Here is a 23,180-nt window from a genome sequence, read left to right as displayed (position 1 = left end):
ACGACTGGTATAATGACCACAGCTTTGATGTGGCCCACACTGATCTGGCCATTGAGGGGTTTTCTTCCATTACCCTATTATATATGATACAAGAGGTATGGAACTAGAAGAATCTCTCATAATGCTAGCCAGACTACTCCCCTGATCATTTCAAAGGGAATACTCTCTCTGAGGAGGGGCAGATGGAGTCAAGAGAAGGGGCTTTCAAGCACCACCCTAATCTGCTCGGGGTTTGTCTACCTCAAGGAAGCCAGGTTAATGATGGGGCCTCCCCTCCAGGCACTGTGTAATGTGGTGACTCCTGGATAATCTTGGACCCACTGGATACCTAGTAAGTCAAAGAGCCTCCCAAGCCCCTGAAGAGTCTAGCTGTTCCTCACCAGTTCTACTTCCTCAGGCCGCTCACGTGACAAGGCTACACTAGGCCAAGACAGACTCCACTGGTCAAGGTCTATCTCGAGATCCCCAAGCTTCCAAGTCTCTGGAAAAAAAAACGCAAATGGGGTCTTGGGGATGGGAAGGGACAGGGTTCAGGCCTCCACCTGCCTCGCTGAATCAAATTCCTGCTTGCCACACACCCCCTCCAGTTCAATCATGCTTTGGGGGGTGAGTCAGAGAGGAGGTGGGCGGTTGTGCCTGGTTTTCGCAGGTGTCTGGTCCCCTAATGACCATGACTCCTCCCTCGATTTAATCCTTCCCGGACAGAGACTCCACCTCTAAGCCTTGCACTCAGCCAGGCGAAAGCCCTGATTCAGAGCCCCGTCTCCTCAGCAGTACCCAAGGTTGTTTCCCCTCCATAAAGCAGGTAAGGCAATCATCCATGTGGACACACAAAAACAGAGGACTTCCTGAATCACACCTGAGTTTGGGTGCAGAGTTTGGGTGCAGAGTAAGGCCAAGCTACAAGCTTGGAGGTCACTGACCATAATTATGCCTCCCGAAAGGGCGGCCTTCCTTACCTCTAGCCAAGCAGCTTCTGAGGCCATGACAAATAGCCATGCCCATCGAAACCCCGGAGGAAGCATTCCTCAGCCGGTCTCCCAGCCCAAGCGTCAGGGACAGGCAACAGGAGAGTAAACAGATGAAACCAACAGAAGCAAGAGAGAACGGGTTCTCCTGCTCTCTAGATGGCTCATGACATTTCAGTTATGTGCAGCACAATATCGCTGAATTATTTTTAACCTTTATGGAGCCTCCTGGCTTCGCAAAAGAAATATTAGTTGGTGGAGTTGAAGGACGGCTGGAAGCAGAGACCAGAAAGAAGTTCACGGGCAGGGATGAGCCTGGCGGCAGCACCGTCTCTACAACTGCACAGGTAAAACCCGGCACCTTTTGTCCAGGAAACCACGAGTGTGGTACGTTTGGGGTGTTGCTTATTTGCAATTTATGTCTCCAAATAAGAAGTGTATGTCCTTGAGGCAAGTCAGCGTCCTGTCAGCAAATGGCAGAGGAGCCCTGAGCTCCGACTTCCCCAGTAGCTCTGCTGCATGACGGCCCATGGGACCGATCGAGGTACTCCTCCCCCAAGGCAGTGCGAAGAGTTCCCAAAGCACTATCTTTTGGACACCTGGACTCAGGATCTAAACAAACTGATCTTCCTTTTAGTAGCTTCCTTTTAGGTGCAGGGAGAGGAGAGTCCCATCCTCTCTGTGTTCCACTTTCTCTATGAAAGTCTCCTTTCAAAACCTGTCAAAGGTATACCACAACCCCCCAGTGAAAAGACATACCCAAAGCTCTTCTGATGATGATGGTATTGAGAGTTGCAACTTCCAATGCCTACAGGTGCCAAACAGGTCTGTTTCATAAATCACCTTGAACTGTATTCTTCTGGCCCCAAAACAATTTACTTTTTAAAAAACCCATTCGTCTTGAAACACAGCCTACATTTAACAGAGACATAGATATGAAAGACAGTTCACTTTCTTCTTACTTCTACTGTCAGAAATACGACAGCACAAGTTTGACCCGAAATGGCCATTGGCCATCAGCCTCGATGTTGGGGGGGACACAGAGAGCAGTGGGGACCGTGCTGAACTAGAGCGCATGTCACCTGCATGAAGGCAGAAGCCACCGTTAACGCCAACAGTTAGTCTTACAGAACCATGGGCTCAGTGCTTTCCGAAGAAACCAGAAATCCAGATTCTCAGGTGTAATCTCCCAGTGTTTAAACATGAACTATTAGCTTAAAAAAAAAAAAAAAGGAACAATCTCAGGACACCAGTTTGCTACCTCTCCTTCAACGACTAAGGGGAGTCACTGGGAACAGAAGAACTGGCCTGGAAGCCAGGAATGCAAGGCTGTTAGACCTCGCCCTGACACCTGGGCAAGACACCTGGCCGTCGCGGGTCTCTGTCACTTTGTCCGAAAAGTTTAGATGCCCAAATTCCTTTTGATACTAAATTATTATACTGTATAGTTATGTAAATTTTCAAACTGGTCCATTCCCACAAGAATAACCGGGAACATAATTAAAAGAGAAAACAAACACAAAAATAGATCACTGGACCACAGCAGGGTCTATTACACTGTCTAGACATGGCCCTGGTGGGGCCAAGCCCCTGGGTTAATAGAGTCACGGGAACGTGAGCCCTTGCATTGCGTTCCACCTCCTCTCTGAGAGCCACCTGCCCACTGGGGAATAGAAAGTGTGGCTGTCCTCCCATGGCTTTGCTGGGGAGCACCTCTCTATGAGGCAGCTAGCGTGTGTGTCCTGCACCTAAACTCAGGGTTTCCAGGGGACTTTTGGAGTCAGCAAGCAAAGCTGACCAATGGGCTGTCGGGAGCTCCGACTCCCACGTCCCGAGGTCATGCTCAGCCTTCCTGTGATGGGACATGTACTTGCCACCCCCGGGGGCCGTCTGCACGACCCAGCCGTACTCCGAGCAGCCCTGGTTACTGAGCCCTCGGCCCGGCCCTGCATGTGCCTGAGTGGACGGCTCATCCGGCGCCAAAGCACACAGAGTCTCACACGAGGCACCTTTTCTTCAGGGCGCACGGGAAGGGAGTAAGAAAAGAGTAAGCTGGGCAACGATGAGAGGGGTAAACTAAGGGCCTTCCCAAAGGTTAAAAAGAGGCAAATTTTAGTCCAAGTAAGAGTATTCACATTCTTGCGGTTATATGAAGTGTGTGTGCCTTGGGCAAAACGAAGGCCCCAAGAAGAGAAATTAAAACCTCGCAGCTCCTACACATGGGTCATCCTGACGTTACAGACAGACCCACAAGCAGGCGGGCCCCAGGTGACGTGGCGGGGGGGGGGGGGGGGATTCGGCACCGACCTTCGTAAGCGCCTCTGTGCATCAGCTGTGAACAACCGGGCCCTTCATTCTGCCACTGGCAGCTGCCAGCAAGTACCCAGTATGTTTCAGAGAAGGAATTACCTTTGACTCCAAAACCGGCCATGACCTTTCTCTCTACTTGTCTCTTAGAGGCATTTTCTCCGCCGCGCCCTGTGACCGCCCTGGCGTCAGGTCACCAGTGCTTGCTCTAAGTCGCTTGTTGTTAGCCTGAGGCCTTTGTATTATCTGTTCCCTCTGCCTGCAATGCTCTTTACCCTGATCTTCGCAGGGGTGGTTGGCTGAACTCTCAGCCTCCAGGGCGCCCCTCAAAGAGGCCCTCTCTGGCCCTCCGAGTATTTACCCACACACGGTGTGTCTCGTGACCCTGCTCTGCTCCTCTGCCTTGCGCTTCACACCACCTGATTTATTTCTGTTTGTTTCTGTCTCCCTTGCCTGCCTTCTCTCACTAGGATATGAGCTCCGTGGAAATGAGCATTTTCTGTTTTGTCATGGAGTATTTCCAGCAGCTAGAACAGTGCCTTGCATACAAGTGCTCGGGGAGTATTAGTCGTATGAGCTCGGTGGAAATGAGCATTTTGCATTTCCGGCAGCTAGAACGGTGCCTTGCATACAGCAAGTGCTTGGGGAGTATTAGTCGAAGGAACGAATAGATGGCTGGATGAAGGGAAGAAGGCCTTGAGCAGACAGACAGCTACGAGGTGCCTGTGGTGCGCTGGACATGTGGTGAGGAATAAACCCGCACGGACTCGAGTCTAGCAGGGAAGGCAGACATTTATCCCATGCTTCTGGAACTGCATTGAGCTGTCCGCTCAAGACGACTGTAAGAACAATCTCTAAGGAAAGTGAAGGGCTAGCCAGATGGGCAAAGAAGAGAAGAGGGGTGCCGGGGAAGGCACCCCATGGGAGGACAACACAACGAGGCACCACGTATGGAAGCAGACCATGGGCTCCGGGAGCCCCCGGCGCAGGCAGGAGGGAGACAGGGCCTGGAAAGAGAGGCAGAGGCCAGTTCGTAAGGAGCTGCCTAGATCTATCTCTGCACGTTGGATTTCAGCCCTCGGAGCAGTGGGAGCCATCCACGTATTTTTAAGGAGGGACGTGACATGATGGCTTTCTGTTTACAAAGATAATTCTGGTGGCAGCAAAGGCAACTAAGACAGAAAAGAGCAAAACATGCAGGAGGTTATCGTCCAATCCAGGTGAAAACACATCCGGGATCGCAACTCCCAGCAGCAACAGAGAAGGAAAAGAGGAGACAGATGGAAAGCTGTTAAAAGGGTAGAATCAACGGAGCTTCATGACACACGAGATGTGGGAGGAGAGAGAAAGGACGAGGTTAAAGCAATCCCATCAGAATCAATGGTCTTGTGCGGGGGGCCTGTGAAGCCCTAAGGGCCTTCTGCGCAGACGCAGCCCATGTGCCTGTGACCCTGGCCCAGCTGGGAAGCTTCGGTCCGGGCGCCACCGCAGTGCACCCGCTTCGTCAATAAGTCTGGAGCGAAGTCCCTCTGATACATGTGCATCGGACCTACCAGGCTGGTGATTTCTCTGTTCCTAAAGACACACGTGCTATGACTTGCACGCACAGCCGTGTTTGGAGCCACACGCTCATCCATCACCACAGACGCATGACTATTGGTCTAAATATAGATGTGCCTGTCACCTCAGAGAAAGAACAGACCACAAGTCATGATTCCACTTACTCCAAGGAAATTTTCAGGTGATAAAATGAAAAAACAAATCAATGTAAGGTTTCCTAAGTCTGTAAATCTGATCGAATGGTCAAATTATGATGACCTCACCTGCTTTACTTCTCTTGACTTTAAACTGCTTAATTTAGCCCTCTCGAAAGCAGCCCCCGCCCCACCCGAAGCTATTTCTCATGGTCCTCCAGGGAAATCTCACAGGGGCTCTCCACCAGGCACACTACAGGCTCTTCACTCCACCCCTGCTCTCCTACTCTAGCCCCTATCTCCTGCTGCCACCAGAGCGGCCACATCCTGTCAACAGCACGGGCTCTGGGACCTGCCAGCTTGGCTTTGAATCCTGGCTTGGCCATCCGTGAGCTCTGAGACCTGGGGCAAGTTATCCAGCCTCTCTGTGCCTCAGTTTCCACCCTGGTAAAATAATGGGACAATACAAGGAATTAATATTTATAAAGTAGTCAGAACAGTACCTAGCACATGGCAAGTGGCCAAGAAGTGGAACCCGTTGTTCCTACCACCACTGCTGGCACTGGGGAAGCCGAGGCTAAGTCCCACCTCAAACACCCAAAGCGACAAGAGCTCTGCTGTGAGGTAAGGGACAATACCCTCCTGTTGTAATACACTACCTAAGAGATTACACCCAGTGTTTTCTGAAATTATCACTAAAGGAGTTATTTACCAACAAAACATATGAACATATGGGAGGGGGAAAAAAGGGGGGGGGTGGAAACAAACCATAAGAGAAAGAGAACAAACTGAGGGGTGATAGAGGGAGGCGGGTGGGGGATGGGCCAGATGGGTGATGGAAATTACGGAGGACACCTGTTTTGATGAGCACTGGGTGTCATCATATATAAGTGATGAATCACTGAATTAATTCTACTCCTGAAACCAATATTACACTATATGTTAACTAACTGGAATTTAAATAAAAATTTGAAAAAAATTAATAAAAGTAAAAGAGTTCTTTCCATTTTTTACCTGCAGCCCTCCCTTCCCCACAGTGTCCTCCCAGGACTAAGATATGAGTTGTGGACACCCAGGCTGGAAGACAAATGAGTGACAGACACCACACGGTCTCCCTCCCTCGGGGAAGGGCTTTGTTACAGGGTCAAGTAGGTCCAGCCTGGCTCCCATTCCCTTAAGATGGATTCTTCCCAGGAGAATCCTTCGTTCCTCACCTAACTAGATTTCTGGAGCCACCCTCTTCCCGATTCTTCCAAAGGGAGAGTTTGAGTCTGATCCTTCAAAAGAATGAAAAACCAGTTGTATTGTTAAATTATTTGTAAGTGGAAAGCAAGTATAAGCTGTCAAAACATGCTAGGTTCAAGACTAAAAAATAGTTCTGATATAGGACTTTGAATTTATCCTGATGATGAACTACCTGTCAATAATCTTAACATTAGAACGAGGAGAGGAAAACAAAATTTTAAACATGATAGCACTTCCATTAGCATTAAAAAAAAATCCAACACATAGGAATAAATCTGATAAAAGATGTGCAAGACTTCTCCAGAGAATACAGAGAATCCAGAAACATTGTGAAGAAAAACTTAGGAAGACCTATATTAATGGGAAAGCATGCCATTCCTAGGCACAAAGGTACAATATAAAGATATTTGTTTTCCCCAAGTTGGTCAACAGATTTTATTCAATTCCAGTCAAAAACTCAGCAAATTTTTATGGAAACTGACAAGATGACTCCATTTTTTCTATAAAATGCAAAGGGCCAGAAGAGCCAAGGCGATCTTGACGAAGAAAAACACAGTTGAAAGATTTACACTACCAGATGGCAAAACTTATAAAATTACAGCAATTAAGTCAGTATGGTATTAGCAGAAACATTTGTCAGCAAAAGCATAAAGATACACGAATGGACCAATAAAACAAAGAGGGTTTAGAAACAGACCCACACATGTACAGACCTCTAATTTTTGATAATGACACCACACTGCACAGGAGAGAGGAAGGAGTGGTCTTTTCAAAATGGTGCTGGGCGATCTGGATATAAACATGGAAAAACAAATGAGCCTTGACCCCTACCTCACACCAGTCCCAAAACTAAATTTCAGGGGTGCCTGGCTGGCTCAGTCGGAAGGGCATGTGACTCTTGGTCTCGGGGTTGTGAGTTCAAGCCTCACATTGGGTCTTGAGATTACTTAAATAAATAAGCTTAAAAAAAAACTAAATTCTAGGAGGACTGTAGACATTCCCTAGTAAGGCAAGACATTGAAACTTCCAGAGGATATCTTAGGAGAGCATCTTCATGCCCTTGAGGACAGGGAATGACTTCTAAAGTAGGACACGAAAAGCACAAACCATAAAGGGAACAATTGATGAATTGGATTTCATTAAGAACTTCTGCTCATCAAGACACCATTAAGAGAGCAAAAGCAAACCACACAGTGGGAGAAGAAATCTGCAGTACATGTATCCAACAAAGCATATTCAGAATACATAAAGAATTCCACAAATCAATAAGAAAAAGGAAACACAATTTTAAAAGGAGGGAGAAGCAAAAGACTTGAAAAGGCACTTCATAAAAAAGAATATCCCAATGCCCCCACTAAAAAATATTTTAAAAGGGCTCAATGTGATTAGTCATCAGAAAAATGCAAATTAAAACTACAGTAAGATGTCGTTGAGGTCTGGGCAATGTTCTATTTCATGACATGGGTGGTGGTCTCACAGGAAAAAAGTCACTGAGTTGTACACGTACGGATTTGTGCACTCTTCTCTGTTTATTATGCTTTCATAACAATGTTTCCTAAAAAAAGAGACTTGAGAAATGTATCAGCCAAATTTAATGTGTAGAGCTTATTGGATTTTGCTTCACACAAGCCCGATGTTAAAAAAGAATTTGTGAGTATGGTGACTAACATATCATAATAAAAAAAATTTAACTGCATATTTGATGATAAGTAATAATTGTTCAGGTGAGATGATGGTTTTGCATCAATGTTTTCGATAAGAGTTCTTATCATTTAGAGCTATGTACTGAAGTATAAATACATATATTATAAATAAAATAATATCTTGGATTTGTTTCAAAATAATCTGAAGAGGGAGGACGGTACAAGAATAGAGGAGTTGATGGCTGGCGTAGCTGGACAGTGGGTACGTGGGGATCGCTATACAGCTGACCTGTGAACAACATGGGGGTTGGGGGCACTGACTCCCCCCACAGTCAAGAAACCATGTATAACCTCTGACTCCCCCAAAGCTTAACTGCTAATCACTTACAGTTCACCGGAAGCCTTACCTAGAACATAAATAGTTGATGGACACATATTTTGTATGTTACATGTATTATGCATTGAATTCTTACAACGAAGTAAGCTGGAGAAAAGAAAATGCTATTAAGAAAATCATAAGGAAGAGAAAATGCATTTACAGGACCGTGATCAATTTATCGAAAAAAATCCGCATTTAAGTGGACTTGCACAGTCCAAGGGTCTTAAACATACTTTTGTGTATGTTTAAAATCTTGTATAATAACACCTTTTTTAAAGCTTCAGCAGAGCCAAGGTGTTATGCTTTGGGGCTGTGACTCCTCTCTTCAACCCCTCCTCAACTGAATCAAATACTATGTAGTGTCAATGGAAACCATCAACACTGAACCCTTAAGGCTACCGGGACCTCAACAAGTCGTCTTGGCCGTTCCCTTCTTATCAAGCAGAGTATCTGAAACGGGACACACATCGCATCTGCACACTGAGCAGCACAGAAAACAGAGTACCTACTCTCAGAGCAGCAGATAAATAGGAAATTTTACTAGGGACTTAGATATGAAGGAGCAATCATTGATCCAACACCCTCTGGGGGGTATGACGATGAAAGGGCTCTACATGGCCCAGGCCCTCCCTCGAAGAGCGGACCCCTAACAGAAGCTCCCACAGCCTGCCCAAGCTAACCCTATCTGTCTGTCCCTAGATACTGATGCTGTGCTGTCCAGCCTCATCTCAGTGAGAGGTCTCTGGCTCCCTTAGCCCACCAACGGCTGGAGCTGCTGGTGGAGTATTTAGCTGTGAATTCCTGCATAAAACAAGTCTGGCCCTTTCTTACTCCAAGATCCTGGACTCATACGGGCTTTCAGTCTAGAAGCCCTCATGAGACAGCCGCGAGCGACGAGCGGTTGCAGAAATAACCTGGCTGATGGGGCGCCTGGGTGGCACAGCGGTTAAGCGCCTGCCTTCGGCTCAGGGCGTGATCCCGCCGTTCCGGGATCGAGTCCCACATCAGGCTCCTCCGCTACGAGCCTGCTTCTTCCTTTCCCACTCCCCCTGCTTGTGTTCCCTCTCTCGCTGGCTGTCTCTCTCTCTCTGTCAAATAAATAAATAAAATCTTAAAAAAAAAAAAAAAAAAAAAAGAAATAACCTGGCTGGGGCCTCCTGACCCAGCGTGTCTCCCAAGAAGCCCTCCAGGTCTGGGGCTTGCCTCATTCACTCACCACTTCCCAGTGAAGCCACTCTATGGAGAAGCACATCTCCAGGTTGCACCTAGCAAAACAAGGCATTTCAACAAGGAATTCTCGGAGAGACGAGGTGGTTCTCTGATCCCTGCAGTAGCTGGATGTCCTGGTTGTCTTGGAGGAAGGACAACCTTTCGCTGCCCTCCCTCCAGGTGCACTTATCTATAACCAGGCTAATGAAACAGTAAAGGTTTCACGGGCAGGGAACAAGGATTCACACCCACTAAAAGGGCAAGGGTAAAAAATTAATTTATAGGACTTGCTCCATTTCTTCTTCTGACCCCTAGGAACTTCAACAGTGGGCACTTTTCAGACTAATACCAGGCCTCTCTGAATAGCGGAGGGGTCGAGCACACAGCACTGAAGCCTGTGCACACATCTCCCCTGCACACCAGCCACGTGACCTCTAATGTCCTACGCTTCAGTATGTCACCTGTGAAATGCAGGTAACAGTATACGCAAGGTTGTTGAGATTAAAATAGTACAGTATGTGTACAGCATTTAGAACAATGCCCGGTGTTGGCCCTTAGTGTTACTCTAGGACTACAGAAGCCCTGCCTCGGACCCATGCTACCACCAGAAAGAAAGAACGGGAAGGGTGGGCTCTAAGAAACCAAAGGGAACGGAACAGTGTTGCTGAAACTCTGTGGCTAAACCTTTCAAACACATCTAGCTCTAGCTATTACCATATTTCCCACAGAACAGTATTTGTCAATAATTTGGGGATAAGGAAAAAATATTCTGATAAGAGGTCAGAGGTGTTGCAGGAAAGTGGACATCCTTATATTTCAGAAATGAATACAGAAAGGCCGCTCCTCTGTACGAGGATACAAACCCTACTCACACTCAAGAGACCAGCAATCCCCTCAAATGCCAGGCTTTCCTTTTTTTTTTTTACATATTTTATTTGAGAGAGAGTGAGCATGAGCAGGGGAGGGGCCAAGGGAGAGAGGCAAGCAGGCTCCCCGCTGAGTGAGGAGCCCAACATGGGCCTTGAGCTCACGACCCTGAGATCATGACCTGAGCCAAAATCAAGAGTCAGATGCCTAACTGACTGAGACCCCCAAGTGCCCCTCAACTGCTAGTCTTGATTTAGCCTAGCATGGCTCTATGCACCACAAAAAAAAGCTAAGAGCTACGATTTTGCTCTTTTGTTGTTAATGACTGGCACCCATGGGCTCATTCAAGCAAGTTTTTTTCTTAAAAATTGAGGCTATTATAATGCTTCACATTCGCCTATACACTTAGTATTATTTAATAAGGAGCATGATTTCTAAATAAAAATAATTAACTGAAGAGGTCCAGAGAATTAAAATATTAAAATTTTTAATTTTTTAAAAGTGTAGCCATTAGACCATTAATTCTATATGCCCTGTGCATACATTCTGAAAACATTTTTTCTCATAATTAGAACTTCTTTCTTGTTAACGCTCATAATTGTGTTTCACCGTTGACTATTCTTTGTGATCATCATAATGCCAGAGGAATGAACAGCACACATGAAACTGAGAATGAGGAAGGCTGCCCAAAGGGCCTGTTGTCTACCATGCAGACTCAAGGGGCTATTAATTATTTAGCTACTTTTCAAAGTTAATAAATAGGAATGTCTTTTTGCCCTTTATTCCCCAGATGAATTTAACCAAATGAGAGAGAGGGTGTGTGTGTGCAAAGTGAGCAGTCTGAGGACACAGGGAGTAGAGGTAATGAAAAGGAGATTTGAATATATATATGTATGTATTTAATGTCAATTAAATATGCACAACACTGCTTTATGTGGCATGTTTTTATTAGGACTAAATTCTCATGACGGTTTCGATGGTTTTTGAGTGTACTTTGAAAAACATGAGCACTTTAAAAACGTAACATTAATACAAAAAAAGAGAGCAAAATTAAAATGACACTTGAAAAAAATACTTAGCGTTAGAAAATGCAAACACCGAACGAAGTATCAAAGGGAAAAAATAGCCCCCTTCTCACCACTGCAGTCCTTCCCCCCCAAGCTTTCTGCTTTTCTATCCTACCAGAAAAATAACGTATGCGTGTACATTGATTTATTTACTAAAAGGAATCCTATCACGCAGTTTTGTGATGTGTGTTTTTTACTTAATGTTATCTTTTCTTTTATAGATTTTATTCATTTATTTGAGGGAGGGAGCGCAGATGCACACGAGTGAGGGGAACAGAGGGAGAGGGAGAAGCAGACTCCCCGCTGAGCAGGGAGCCTGACGTGGGGCTTGATCCCAGGACGCTGAGATCATGACCTGAGCCGAAGGCAGACGCCTAACGGACTGAGCCACCCAGGCGCCCCCTTAATAATAGATCTTGATGCTGTTTCCAGATCAGCACGGGCCCCTGCCACATTTTTCTGCTTTTACACACAGCACTTCAGGGAATATCTTTGTACACGAAGCTCAGCGTCCTATGTGGTGTCGCAGTGTGGCCTGCCACCAAAGGGAGGGTCGCAAGCACAAGCTACTCCAGTCTATCACAGGTGCGTGCTTGGAAAAGGACAATCTAGTCCCCTTGGTTCCCTTCAGTTCCTTCAAAAAATCTCCCGAGACACTGATGTACAGCCACTGGGTCTCAGCAACGGCTTGAGAAAGGGCTGCTTGCAGCTGAGGAAGGCAAACACTGCTCTCTGTTCACTTCTGAGACGAAGGGTTCCTGTGGCAAAGCAGGAGTCCTGTCCTTGCACTTAGATCGGCCTGCTGTCACCCCATCCACTGGCAGGTGTGCACTGACGGCTCGTGGCAGGGATGAGAGGTTTGCAGATGGGGAAGCAGACGCGGCGCCAGAGATACATGCATGGGACGGCGGGTACGAATGCCAGCTTATTCCTCAGGTACTGGAAGCTCCCCGCTCCCGAAGATCAACAGGAAGCATGACATTCAGAGCTGTCTGCCTCGGGGTCCACAGGAACACAGTCATGTGTCCGAGTCGGGGTTAAAAAAAAATGACCACAGAATCCATGGCTCAGAAATATTAACAACAACAAAGCCATCTTACATCTTTGCACTCAGTTGCCTCAAATCCTTTTTGAAATGATGGAGGAGTTAAACTCTATTTTGAAATCTTTCGACGGAGCATTTTTCCAATATCTATTTGTTCTCTCATCTGACCCCCAAACCAACTCAGCAGGTAGGCGGGCGTCACTTTCTGCACCTACCGGATGGCATATGTGCAGGGTAGGGATGTTGAACGACTCACCCAAGGTCAGTGGGCCAAGCGTTCTGACTCCAAGCACTGTGCTCCATCCTGGATTCTCCCTGGCCCCCCCAAGTCCAGGGCCAGCTCGCCAATTTCAGAACCATCAACAAAGAAGAGCCAGGACGGAAGGTAGAGATAGACATATGCCCTCCCAGGAATACCCGAGATCATGAAAACTACCTTTTCCTAACAAAAATTTAATGAATTGAGTAATACTGATGTTGCTAAGTACAAGGCTGCGATACCAAACTCACACTATAACAGAAAAAGAGTCTTTACTAGCTTCACAAAGACTTTTGTGAAAGGGGAACCTGGCTGGCTCAGTCGGTGGAGCCTGCGATGCTTGATCGTGGGGTTGCGAGATCAAGCCCGATGCTGAGTGTACAGATCATTTAAAAAATCTTAAAAAGAGGGGCGCCTGGGTGGCGCAGTCGTTAAGCGTCTGCCTTCGGCTCAGGGCGTGATCCCGGCGTTCTGGGATCGAGCCCCACATCAGGCTCCTCCGCTGGGAGCCTGCTTCTTCCTCTCCCACTTCCCCTGCTTGTGTTCCCTCTCTCGCTGGCTGTCTCTCTATGTCAAATTAATAAATAAAAAAAAATCTTTAAAAAAAAAAAAAATCTTAAAAAGAAAGACTTTTCTGGAGCACCAGAATGGCTCAGTCAGTTAAGTGTCTGCTTTTGGCTCAAGTTATGACCACAGGGTCCTGGGATCCAGCCCCGTGTCAGGCTCCCTGCTCAGTGGTGAGTCTGCTTCTCCCTCTCCATCTTCCCCTCCTCCTCACCCCCTAACTTATGTGCGCTCTTTCTCTCTCTCTCTCTCTCAAATAATTTTTTTAAAAAAGACTTTTGTGAAAATGTGGTTTTATGTTTTATTATAAACACACATAGTACCTCAGCTTTTTTTAAATCCAGTAGCTATTTAATTTTTCCAGTTAGACACTGCCTTGGACAGTACTAGTAATTTGCATTCCAGTATCTAACATCTATGTCTTGTCCTTTTGTCAGTCAGGGCTGTCCTAGATGAGTGTCTCTTAAACTTTTTTGAGAATGTCCTACAGAAGAAATAAATTTTACTTTGTGAAGCATAGATATGCATCTGTCAGTGAAACAAAACTTTCACAAAATCATAATTACCTTTCCTATGGGTGTTTTACTTGGATATTTCCTATGCTTCTATACCTTTGGGGACAGAGGTCTAGAAAGGCTCCTCTCTGCTGACTTGAAGAAGGGGTCTTAGTAAATTAGCAAAGATTATGAACAGCCTTCAGAATTGAAGGCCTACGTAAGTGATACTCACCCCGAGGGCCAGGAGGCTGAAGTCAGGCAAGGCTCCCCTGATGAGGCCCCAAAACAAGCCGAATCTTGAAAGATGAACTGGAATCAGAAAGGTAGAGACTCAAAAGATGAAATGAACCCAGCACACGTGGGGGGACAGTCATGAGGGGTTCATAAAGGGAGTGGTAAGGGATAAAGTCAAAAGAAAGTCTGAGGTCAGTTTGCAGAGAGCAAGGCAGACTCTGGATTTCATCCTGCAGGTAATAACACTGTGACTGATGGTCTCTGATTGTGCAGACTTGAAACCGGCTCTAAAAACACCCAGAGCTCAGACACCAGGTTCTCCAGCTCTATTTCAGCACAGACCTCATAAAATTCAGAATTCTAACAAGAGCAGTCTGGATCATATAAAAAAAATAGAAGAGCTGCGATATACATATTAAGTTTAGACAACTGAGCCGTTTCTGTTTCTTTTCGTCCTTTTACTTTTGTTAATGAAGTGTGGGTCTCACCTGCAGCAACCACTAAGTAATTATTTCCTTTATGAAAGCTATACACTTTATTGAGAAGCTTGTCTTCAATACTGTTATGAGCCTAACCAATAAGTAACTTTGCAAAAATTAAATTTTGTATCAGCAATAACACTTTTAATAATAAGATTGTAAAGCGCAGACACATGGGGGACCTCTGAAGGTGTCCAGCATCCAGTAATTCAGGCTCTGCTGGACACGATGACAGTGCCCTCTGATCCTCACCTGGCACTCCGTCTGTCTCAGGAGAATAAAAACATCCAGCGTGAGTCACCTTGCAATTATACCGCCACCTGGAAGCATATTTAAGAGATGAGAACTACAAAGCTGAGTCTCTGGATTGGACTTCCTCTCCCTTCTTCCCGTCTGAGGGCCCATAGAGCTCAGGATTCTTTCACTAATTTCTCTATAAGCATCATTTTTTATCATTTTTCTGAATCTAAAAGGGACCATCTCCCAAGGCCTCTCTAAAGTTACCTTGAGTTATTAAGACTGCAAATTTCAGAGATAGAAGGTGCATCAGTTGAATCTATGGTTTTTTTCCACAGGGAAACTACTTCAGAGGAAGATTTTTTTAATTTCTGAGAAAATGTTTGTACACAGGTGTACACGCCACTAGCCACACACCCGTGTCCACAATAGTCTGGGGTAATGCAGACCCTTCACTGATGGTCAGGGTTCAGCCCAGTCTTTGTTGCTGCATTTCTGCATGCACACAAATTGGCACGTCACAGTGACACGGAACCCTCACGTTTCACCTAAAAATGTCAAGCCTGGATCTCAAGCAAAGTCTAAACCCTGCTCGGGATGCACGTTCGGCGGAGGCGGCTGGGAGAGGGGCTGCCCCCGGGCAGGTGCCCGCGGGCTCCGTCTCCTGGGGACCCAGTGTCCGCGCACATCCCGCTCTCCCTCAGCAGCCCACCTCCCCTGGGAGAGCGCGGGCTCCTGTCTGCCCACCGCCCCAGGCCCCGGGCGGTGGCCCGGGCGCGACTGCGGGGCGCCGCTCGGAAATTCGGGTTTCACCACACAAAGACGAGGAGGTTGTTCACCCCGGTTTCGGTCCGGGTGACCGCTGGGTGAGCCGCCGGGGCCGCCCGCCCTGTGCCTCCACGTCCGAGTCACGACGCCCCGTCGCCCCCGACCCCCCAGACCCCGGCCCCGACCCGCTAGACCGCGACCCCGACCTGCCCTGCGCGGATCCCGACCTGCCCAGACCCCGGCCCCGACGCCCCCGGTCCCCCTGACCCCCGCCCCGACGGCCCCGACCCCAACCCGCGCCGACCCCGACGCCCCAGGCCCGCCCCCGGCCGCGACCCCCTCGACCCTGACCTGGCCTGCGTCGACACCGACCCCCCATTCCCTAGCCCCGACGCCCCTGACTCCGGCCCCGACGCCCTCGACCGCGGGCCCCCAGACCCCTGCCGCGACCCCGGCCCGCGCCAACCCGCGCCGGGCCTGGGGCGGCCGCACTTACTCCTGCCAAAGTGGCCGTCGGGGAGGCCGAGAGCCGGGGGACCGGGGTCGGGGGGACCGGGGTCGGGGCCGAGGTCGGGGTCGGGGTCGGGGCCGCCGGCCGTCCGCCGCCAGCCGCGAGGCCCGGCCGCCCCACACACGTGCCGGCTGACAAGCCCCCCATAGGTTCCATACCTGCCACCGGAAGTGAGTGAGGAGGGCAGTATAGGCATTTCCTGTGACGCGAGCGCCTGGACTCCATTAGGCAGCAGCTGGGGGAAGAATCAACACACCAGGGAGCGGAGCGCAGCCACCGAGCGCCGAGGCGGCCGCTGCCTCCGCCGCCGCCCGCCGCCGCCGCCAGCGCCGGGGCTCAGCCCCGCGGCGGGCCCCGCGACCCCGCCGCCGCCCGCGGGGCCCCGGCGCGCCCCCCGCCGCGCTCCGAGCCGCCTGGGGGGGGGAGGAAAGGCCCGGACCCTCCTGCTCCCCCTCCTCCTCTTCCCTCCTCCCGCCCCTCCTCCCGCCCCGGCCCCGACCCCTCCCGCCCCCGGCCCCGGCCCCCTCGCCCCGACCCTCCCCCGGCCCCCGCCTCGCCCCGCCGGCTTCCCACCACGGCCTCTCTCGGCGAGGAAACTCTGGCCTCCGCTTCCTCCTCCTCCGACTCGGACGCCGGCGGAGCCTCCCCGCCCCCGCGGAAGAAACCCCGAGCCTCGGCGGCGGAGGGAGCAGGAGAGCCCGGGGCTTCGGCAGGCAGAGCAGGCCTCTCCCCTCCGTCCTCGTCGTCCTCGTCGTCGTCGTCGTCGTCGTCGTCCTCCTCCTCCTCCTCCGTGGTGGTGGTGGTGGGACTGCCCCCGGCCGCTGCCCCCGCCGCCGCCCCCCACCGAAGTAGCGGCCACAGCCTGGTCAGCGGCAGCATCATGCAGGCCAACGGGGCAGGAGGAGGAGGAGGAGGCGGCGGCGGCGGCGGCGGCGGCGGAGGGGGCGGCGGGGGCCAGGGACAGACCCAGGAGCTGGCCTGCCTGTCGGCCCAGAACGGGGAGTCGTCCCCCTCGTCGTCGTCGTCCGCGGGGGACCTGGCCCACGCCAACGGGCTGCTGCCTTCCGCCCCCTCCGCCGCCAGCAACAATAGCAACAGCCTGAATGTCAATAACGGGGTCCCCGGCGGGGCCGCCGCCGCCGCCACCGCAGCCGCCTCGGCCGCCGCCGCCGCCGCCTCCTCGGCTACTCCGGAGCTGGGCAGCAGCCTCAAGAAGAAGAAGCGGCTCTCCCAGTCCGACGAGGATGTCATTAGGCTAATAGGACAGCACTTGAATGGCTTAGGGCTCAAGTAAGTGTCCTTTCCAGGCGGCTAGTGTGGACGGACCGAGTGCCGGAGGCCGCGTGGGGGAGGGGGGCCGGACGGAGCTCGGCCCGGGAGAGAATTCGTGCTGGGCCCGCAGGGCCTGGGCCCGGGGAGGACCAGGGGGAGCAGCTGACCTGCAGGGGAAGAGGGGAGATGGATGGGCCCGGCGGATCGTGAGACGGAGCCAGGCGGTGGCGGGCTCGGGGAGGGGGACAGGAAGCCCGGACATTGCCCCCTGCCCGCACACCTTCGGAGCTGAATTGCCTGTCAATAAAGACAGATGCGGGAGTGTGTCTCTGCGTGGTGGGGGAGGGGTGCGTTCGAGCTGCTGGAAATAATGAACCTTGGAGGATTTGTTTTTCAAGTATATCTCAGAGGCATCTTTGTGGGACACCTCCCCACCCCCAGCTATGACAGACAACCCAGGCCAACCACCAATCAGGAAAGACAATCGCCTACAAGTGTTCATGGGAACTGAGGGGCTGGGAGAATTTGGAAGGAGGTTGTGGAATAAATCTGATGGGAGCTACCGAGTGAAATACCCTGTTGATGTCATTTAAAGGCCCTTGTGTATGTGCAAGAGGCCTACCACTAACCCGTACGAAATCCCACTTTAGTACCAAGAAAGTGCCTGTGAAAAAGGGACCTCCGATCTGGAGAATCGTTTATTTTCAAATACAACGTAGGTGGCCTTGTGCACCTAAAATAGGGTGAACCCACCGATCGGTATACACAAAGGAAAATCGAGGGGGTGGGAGGTGGGGGGAGGTGGGGTCCTGGTGGTGGGTGAAGCAGAGCCAGAGTAAGACCAAGAGGGCAAACATGCAGCAGTCCGTGTCCTAGCTTCAAAGCCTAGGCCAAAAGCAGCTCTCAGGGCTAGTAGCCCAGGTGTAGTTTTGGATTTACAGATTTGTTCTGGGGGAGGGGGGAGTGAGGGGAGCACTTTTTAAAGGTGACCTAAGTATTTTGATTCTCTGGCAGATCTCGCTCTGTTTAGCTGAAAAATAAACAGCTGAATGAAAAAGCATCAAAACATAAACACAAATAGGGAAAACTGATAGAGATTCTTAGGTATCAAAATATCTGATGAGACAAACTGCATTTGGTAAATCTTTTCAGCTCTCAAAGAGAAATAGATCTTAGAAAGATTTCACTTTGTTCCCTAAGGAGAAGGATTAGTATGAAAACAGATTTTGTAAATGCTAACAGAACATGTTACTGAGACAAGAAGCAAGCTGACAGCAGCAGGAGGAAATAACTCGTGACTGTTTGGATCCTACACCATAGTAAATTTGCTATTTTTAGTATAGAGAGAAAGAGAGTGATTTTTGATGCTGAATTTATTTTAATTTTAAAGATTGACCTAGTAGAATTTCTGTGCAAACATCACTTCTGGATGTAAGGCCCTTCCCTAACCCAGGTCATCTCTCTCTCCTTGTCTGGAGCTAACAGTTTCTATCTTTTGAGATGTTGTAACGTGGTTAGTACGGAGATCCTGGTTTTTATTTATTTAACCACTGGGTTACAACATGTTCTTGGAGATTTTATACTTCACTAAACTTCTGAGGCATTAAATGGTAAAAATTGGAAGAACCTCTTTTGATTCTGGTTTCAAGAAGGCTTTTAGCTTAACTAGATAAAACTCCATCACGGTGGCCGTTTAAAAATGCAAGTTTGTTGAGCCAAGCACAGTAAAAAAAAAAAAAAAAAACTATTGATTTCTTTTTTTTCTCCATCATGAGGTTAGCTTGAAAACTTTTGCAACTGTTTTTATGGACATTAGTTTATTTAGAAGAGTGAATCCTAAAAGTTGGCCAGGTCTTTTTTACACTGTATCTCTCCTGCAGCCAGACTGTTGATCTCCTCATGCAAGAGTCAGGATGTCGTTTAGAACATCCTTCTGCCACCAAATTCCGAAATCATGTCATGGAAGGAGACTGGGAGAAGGTAAAGTAGGGCATATAGAGCTGTGTGACTGCTGCTAAAATTATATATTGGAATGTGCATTTTGTGACATTTCTGTTTTTCTTTTATGCCAATTTTTGCAGGCAGAAAATGACCTGAATGAACTAAAGCCTTTAGTGCATTCTCCTCATGCTATTGTGGTAAGAGGCGCACTTGAAATCTCTCAAACGTTGTTGGGAATAATTGTGGTAAATACACTTTTGTTCTTAGTTTCACATTCATGCTTATTTTAGTAGGTTATTGATAATTCTAGGCTTCTGCCTCTTGTAAAAGATAAGGCCTAAAAATAGTTAAATTTCATATAATTAAGTTTGTAAACTAGGATGAGTGTTGATGTTTTAAAGTTTTGAGTGTTATCTTTTTAAAAATCATGTTTTAGTAAATGTGTCATTTGAACCTACTTTATAAATTAAGCTTCTAGAAATTAATTGAAAGATCTTCATGCTTTCGGTGCTGTTAATAGCAGTTTTATATTTGTGGAATCAAAGATAAATTACACTTCTACATTATTTATACTGAACATGCTGGCAGAGGAACTGTATTTAGATGTGTATATCCTATAGCTTTAAGTAGCTCATATATTAATTGTACTGGTTTTTGGTTTTTTTATTCTTTGGGCATTACAGTTAATTCAAAACAACTCCTTTGGTGTGCTCACCATTTTCCACTCTTACATTCCAGTTGTGTGCATTGACAGTGTCAAAGGGTGTATAATGTGGGTCACTCTGGTGGAGAGTTTGTGTACAGATTGGACCACTGGGCTCTACTTACAGGCCTTATTTCCCTGACAAGATCAGTTCCATAGTCTAACCTGTTAGCTTCTTTCATAAATCTTGATGAAACTTTTCTACTGATAGACTTTAAATCTTCCGTAGATGTCGGTGAGGGAGAGGAGGGGGATAAGTTTTTCTAAGTGCTTGCCATTGGAAACCATGAAGAATCAGCTGCTGGCTGCTGGCCTTTTAACTTCTAGCTGATTCATTTGTTGTCAAAAGCAGTTTCCTGTCTGGTGGGGGAGGGAAAGAAGGCCAATAGGAAGTCAAGTAGGGAAACCAGCTGTTTGTTAAATATTAGTAAATGACTACTGTTACCTTTTGATTTTTTTTTTAATTGGGTCAAACATTAATCTTGCTGTCTTTGTAAACCTAATAGAGCCTCTTGTTTTTGTTTTTGGGTGTTTTTTGGAGGGGGGAATCTTAATTACAAAAGTTTTCAAGTTCATAATATAATTTTATACAATATATAATCCTAGAGAATGGACTTCAGGTGAATTGAAGGTGCGAACAAGTATGAACAAATACGGATTAATTTAAATTGATCTAGTATATATATATTTTGCTTTCAGTAAATACTTAAAAACTAAAATTTTTACTTACTATGAAATCAAATGATTGATAATAAATTAACTCATGGAATGATCAATTCCATGCTAAATATTAAAAATGAAAACACAGAAGTTAAAATAAACACCTATATTTAAAAGGGCTACACATTTCCCAGCAACTAAATTTTTCCCTCTCAGTGTGTTTGAGATTTAAAAAAAAAAAAAAAAGGAACCTAAGTATATTTTAATTGGGCAGTTTCTCATAAATTATTAGCTCTGACGGAATGGAAGGTGACCCTAAAATAAAGACAAAAAAATGTGTGAGTTCTGGGAGGATTGCTTGCCTTTTTTAAAGCTTCACTTCAAATTAGGTTTGTAATTTAGTAGTAAAAACTTAAATAGGGTTACTCCTATTTTTTCTTACTTGTTTATAGAAATGTATGGCTTCTGTGTTGGATTTAGATTATGACTGTCTCACCTGAAACCTTCATTAGAAGCAACATGTAAACTCAAGGAAGGTAGTTGTAGATAATGAGGAAGAGTCCTTTCTTTTTAAAGCCTTTTCTGACTATAGAACGTTCCAGTATCTAATAAAAGATGAAGGTTAAATCTCTGGCTGAGCCTCACACTGTCAAAGTGTTTAGGTATTTGTACAACGAAAGGGGCTCCAGGTTTAAGATTCAGTTCAGCATTTTTTTCACCCTTCTCGTTTGTATTCAGCTGTATTCCTCTCCCCCACTCCATCTCCAGAAGAGAACCCAATCCAAGGGTAGCTGTAATAATACCATAGAAGACAACTATTTGGGACTTTTTTTTAACATAATTATTTTAACTGTATGCCCTGACACATTTGATGATTTAATCAAAACTAAAATTATATTTTACTTTTTAAGCCCGAGCATTTTTATTACTCTGCTCTCCCCACCTGCCCCCCATATTTCTTAATGGGTTCCAGTCAGATGATATCAGCAATAGCAGAATTTGCTCTGGATCTTCTGGAAAGTGAGCTCCTTAATCAACATTTTTCAGTTTGGGTTCAAATGTGCTTTGCCACGTCGAAGGAGTTTGGAAGGGTAGTAGAGGCAAGTAACATGGGAACTCCTCTGTCTAAAATTTGTATTTTTTGGTATAATAGAAATGTGCTTAAGAAAAGTGTCCAAATGCTAATTTCATGGACAGAATTAACTACTGTTTTTTAAAGTTAAATAGGTCTTCGAAAGCCATGGTTTAAATATAATTCATTTCCCCTTTCCTCTGAGTCATGGTTTAATTGATACAACTTGGTTATAACCTTATTGCAGAGTTAGTCAGAACCACTCCTGAGTTAGCTGGGAGCCCGCCCTGGATAGTCTGCGCAGCCTCAGGCTTTTCCTTCACATGGATGTCAGGACAGTTGAGTGGGAGGAAAGGGTACAGCGGTCCCAGTAGTAGGTAGGATGGGGGGGGGGATCTACCATGTGGAGCTGTCTTTCACGGTCCTATAGGATAGTAAGAGACAGACAAACACCCTGGGCTGAACAACGCTGGGAAATTATCAAAGAACAGAAGTACTCTCACAGAGGTCTCATTAGGAGCTGGGAGGAGCTATTAAGGGCAGTTTGTTTTTCTCAGCCTCTTTCTTTTTTTTTTTTTTTTTTCATTTAAGGAGCTTGTGATCTTAAAAAAAAAGTTCATAAAGCTCTGTCCCCACCTCAGCAAACTTTAGTTTTACCTGATTTTTTAAAACTTTAAATAATTAACATCATTAGTGAAAGGTGTTTATTTTCTTGAAATTGTGTTTACATTTTTATGCTTTAAATTTTGGGAAGTAAAATGCAGTTTTAATCTCCATCCTTCTCATATGTGTGAAATACAAATTGAACTGATTTTTAGGAGAATAAACATTTTGTCTTTCAACCAAATCTCTAGCTGTGCTTGGCCAGCAGACGAGTTGCCATGCACATACCAGGATTCGATATCCATTTGAGGATATTCTTTGTCTTAATCGGGATAAAATGACTCCTGGAAAAGAGTCTGTGCACTGCCTTTAGAGCATGTCCTGTATATCCAGAAATAGGTGTTTGAATGGGCCTCCCTCACAGTTTCCCCCTGCCCTCCTCTCCCGCCCTGCCTCTGCCTCTTAGAAAGACAGGAGCATGTTCCAGCAGGATCTTGGTGGGAAAATAAGGGGGAAATAGCACTTGGGGCACTGTCCCTACACACATTGGAATGGGGGCTGTGCCTAGCACCTCACGGTGGACACCCCAAAAATAAATTATGAAAAAGTAATTTTCTCCAAATTTCCAATTGCTGAGATAATTGAGTGGAGAAATCAAGTACACATTACTGGCCGGTTCCACACGGCATTTGAATGAAAACATTGTGCACCTGAATTGATTCTCAAGTTTGAGAAACTCTCAGAAACACTGTGTGAAATGAAGCTGTGACAGTGTCAGTAAAGGGAAATATATAAACTCTACATTCCGTAAAGAGTGGAAGTTGTTTTCAGGAGATAAAATGGTGAGAATATCCAGAATAACTTCAAATATAAAATCCTTTGATTTTATTAGTCTTTTGACTTTTGTCACCTGACAGACATTGGAGTATTTTTTTCTTCGACATAATAAAGGTTAA

The 23,180-nt window shown here is 47.0% G+C and overlaps 2 protein-coding genes across 9 annotated transcripts in view; one reads left to right on the top strand and one right to left on the bottom strand.

Annotated features, from left to right (window-relative positions):
- The window catches only part of CNIH3 (cornichon family AMPA receptor auxiliary protein 3), a 338,644-nt gene extending 322,345 nt beyond the window's left edge, over positions 1-16,299 (bottom strand). For 5 of the 7 annotated variants that reach the window (XR_015723192.1, XR_015723194.1, XR_015723195.1 and 2 more), the window contains exons 1-3: positions 15,959-16,125; positions 14,710-14,777; positions 13,977-14,053 (exon numbers count right to left, since the gene is read on the bottom strand). The gene's annotated coding sequence lies outside the window, so the exon portion shown is untranslated. The other 2 variants (XR_006779551.2, XR_015723193.1) reach the window with 2 other exon arrangements.
- Positions 16,300-16,496: 197 nt separating this feature from the next.
- Positions 16,497-23,180, top strand: part of WDR26 (WD repeat domain 26) — a 41,323-nt gene continuing 34,639 nt past the window's right edge. The window contains exons 1-3 of one of the 2 annotated variants that reach the window (XM_045796942.2): positions 16,497-17,263; positions 19,126-19,225; positions 19,327-19,431. In XM_045796942.2, the coding sequence (XP_045652898.1) occupies positions 16,854-17,263; positions 19,126-19,225; positions 19,327-19,431 (615 nt within the window). In that variant the 5' untranslated portion in view covers positions 16,497-16,853. The remainder of the gene's footprint in view (positions 17,264-19,125; positions 19,226-19,326; positions 19,432-23,180) is intronic. The other variant, XM_045796931.2, reaches the window with a different exon arrangement.

Source organism: Ursus americanus, chromosome 2, assembly GCF_024610735.1.
Source record: "Ursus americanus isolate L20-20 chromosome 2, mUrsAme1.1.p, whole genome shotgun sequence".
Lineage (NCBI taxonomy): Eukaryota > Metazoa > Chordata > Mammalia > Carnivora > Ursidae > Ursus > Ursus americanus.
This window is presented reverse-complemented; position numbering and strand designations above follow the sequence as displayed.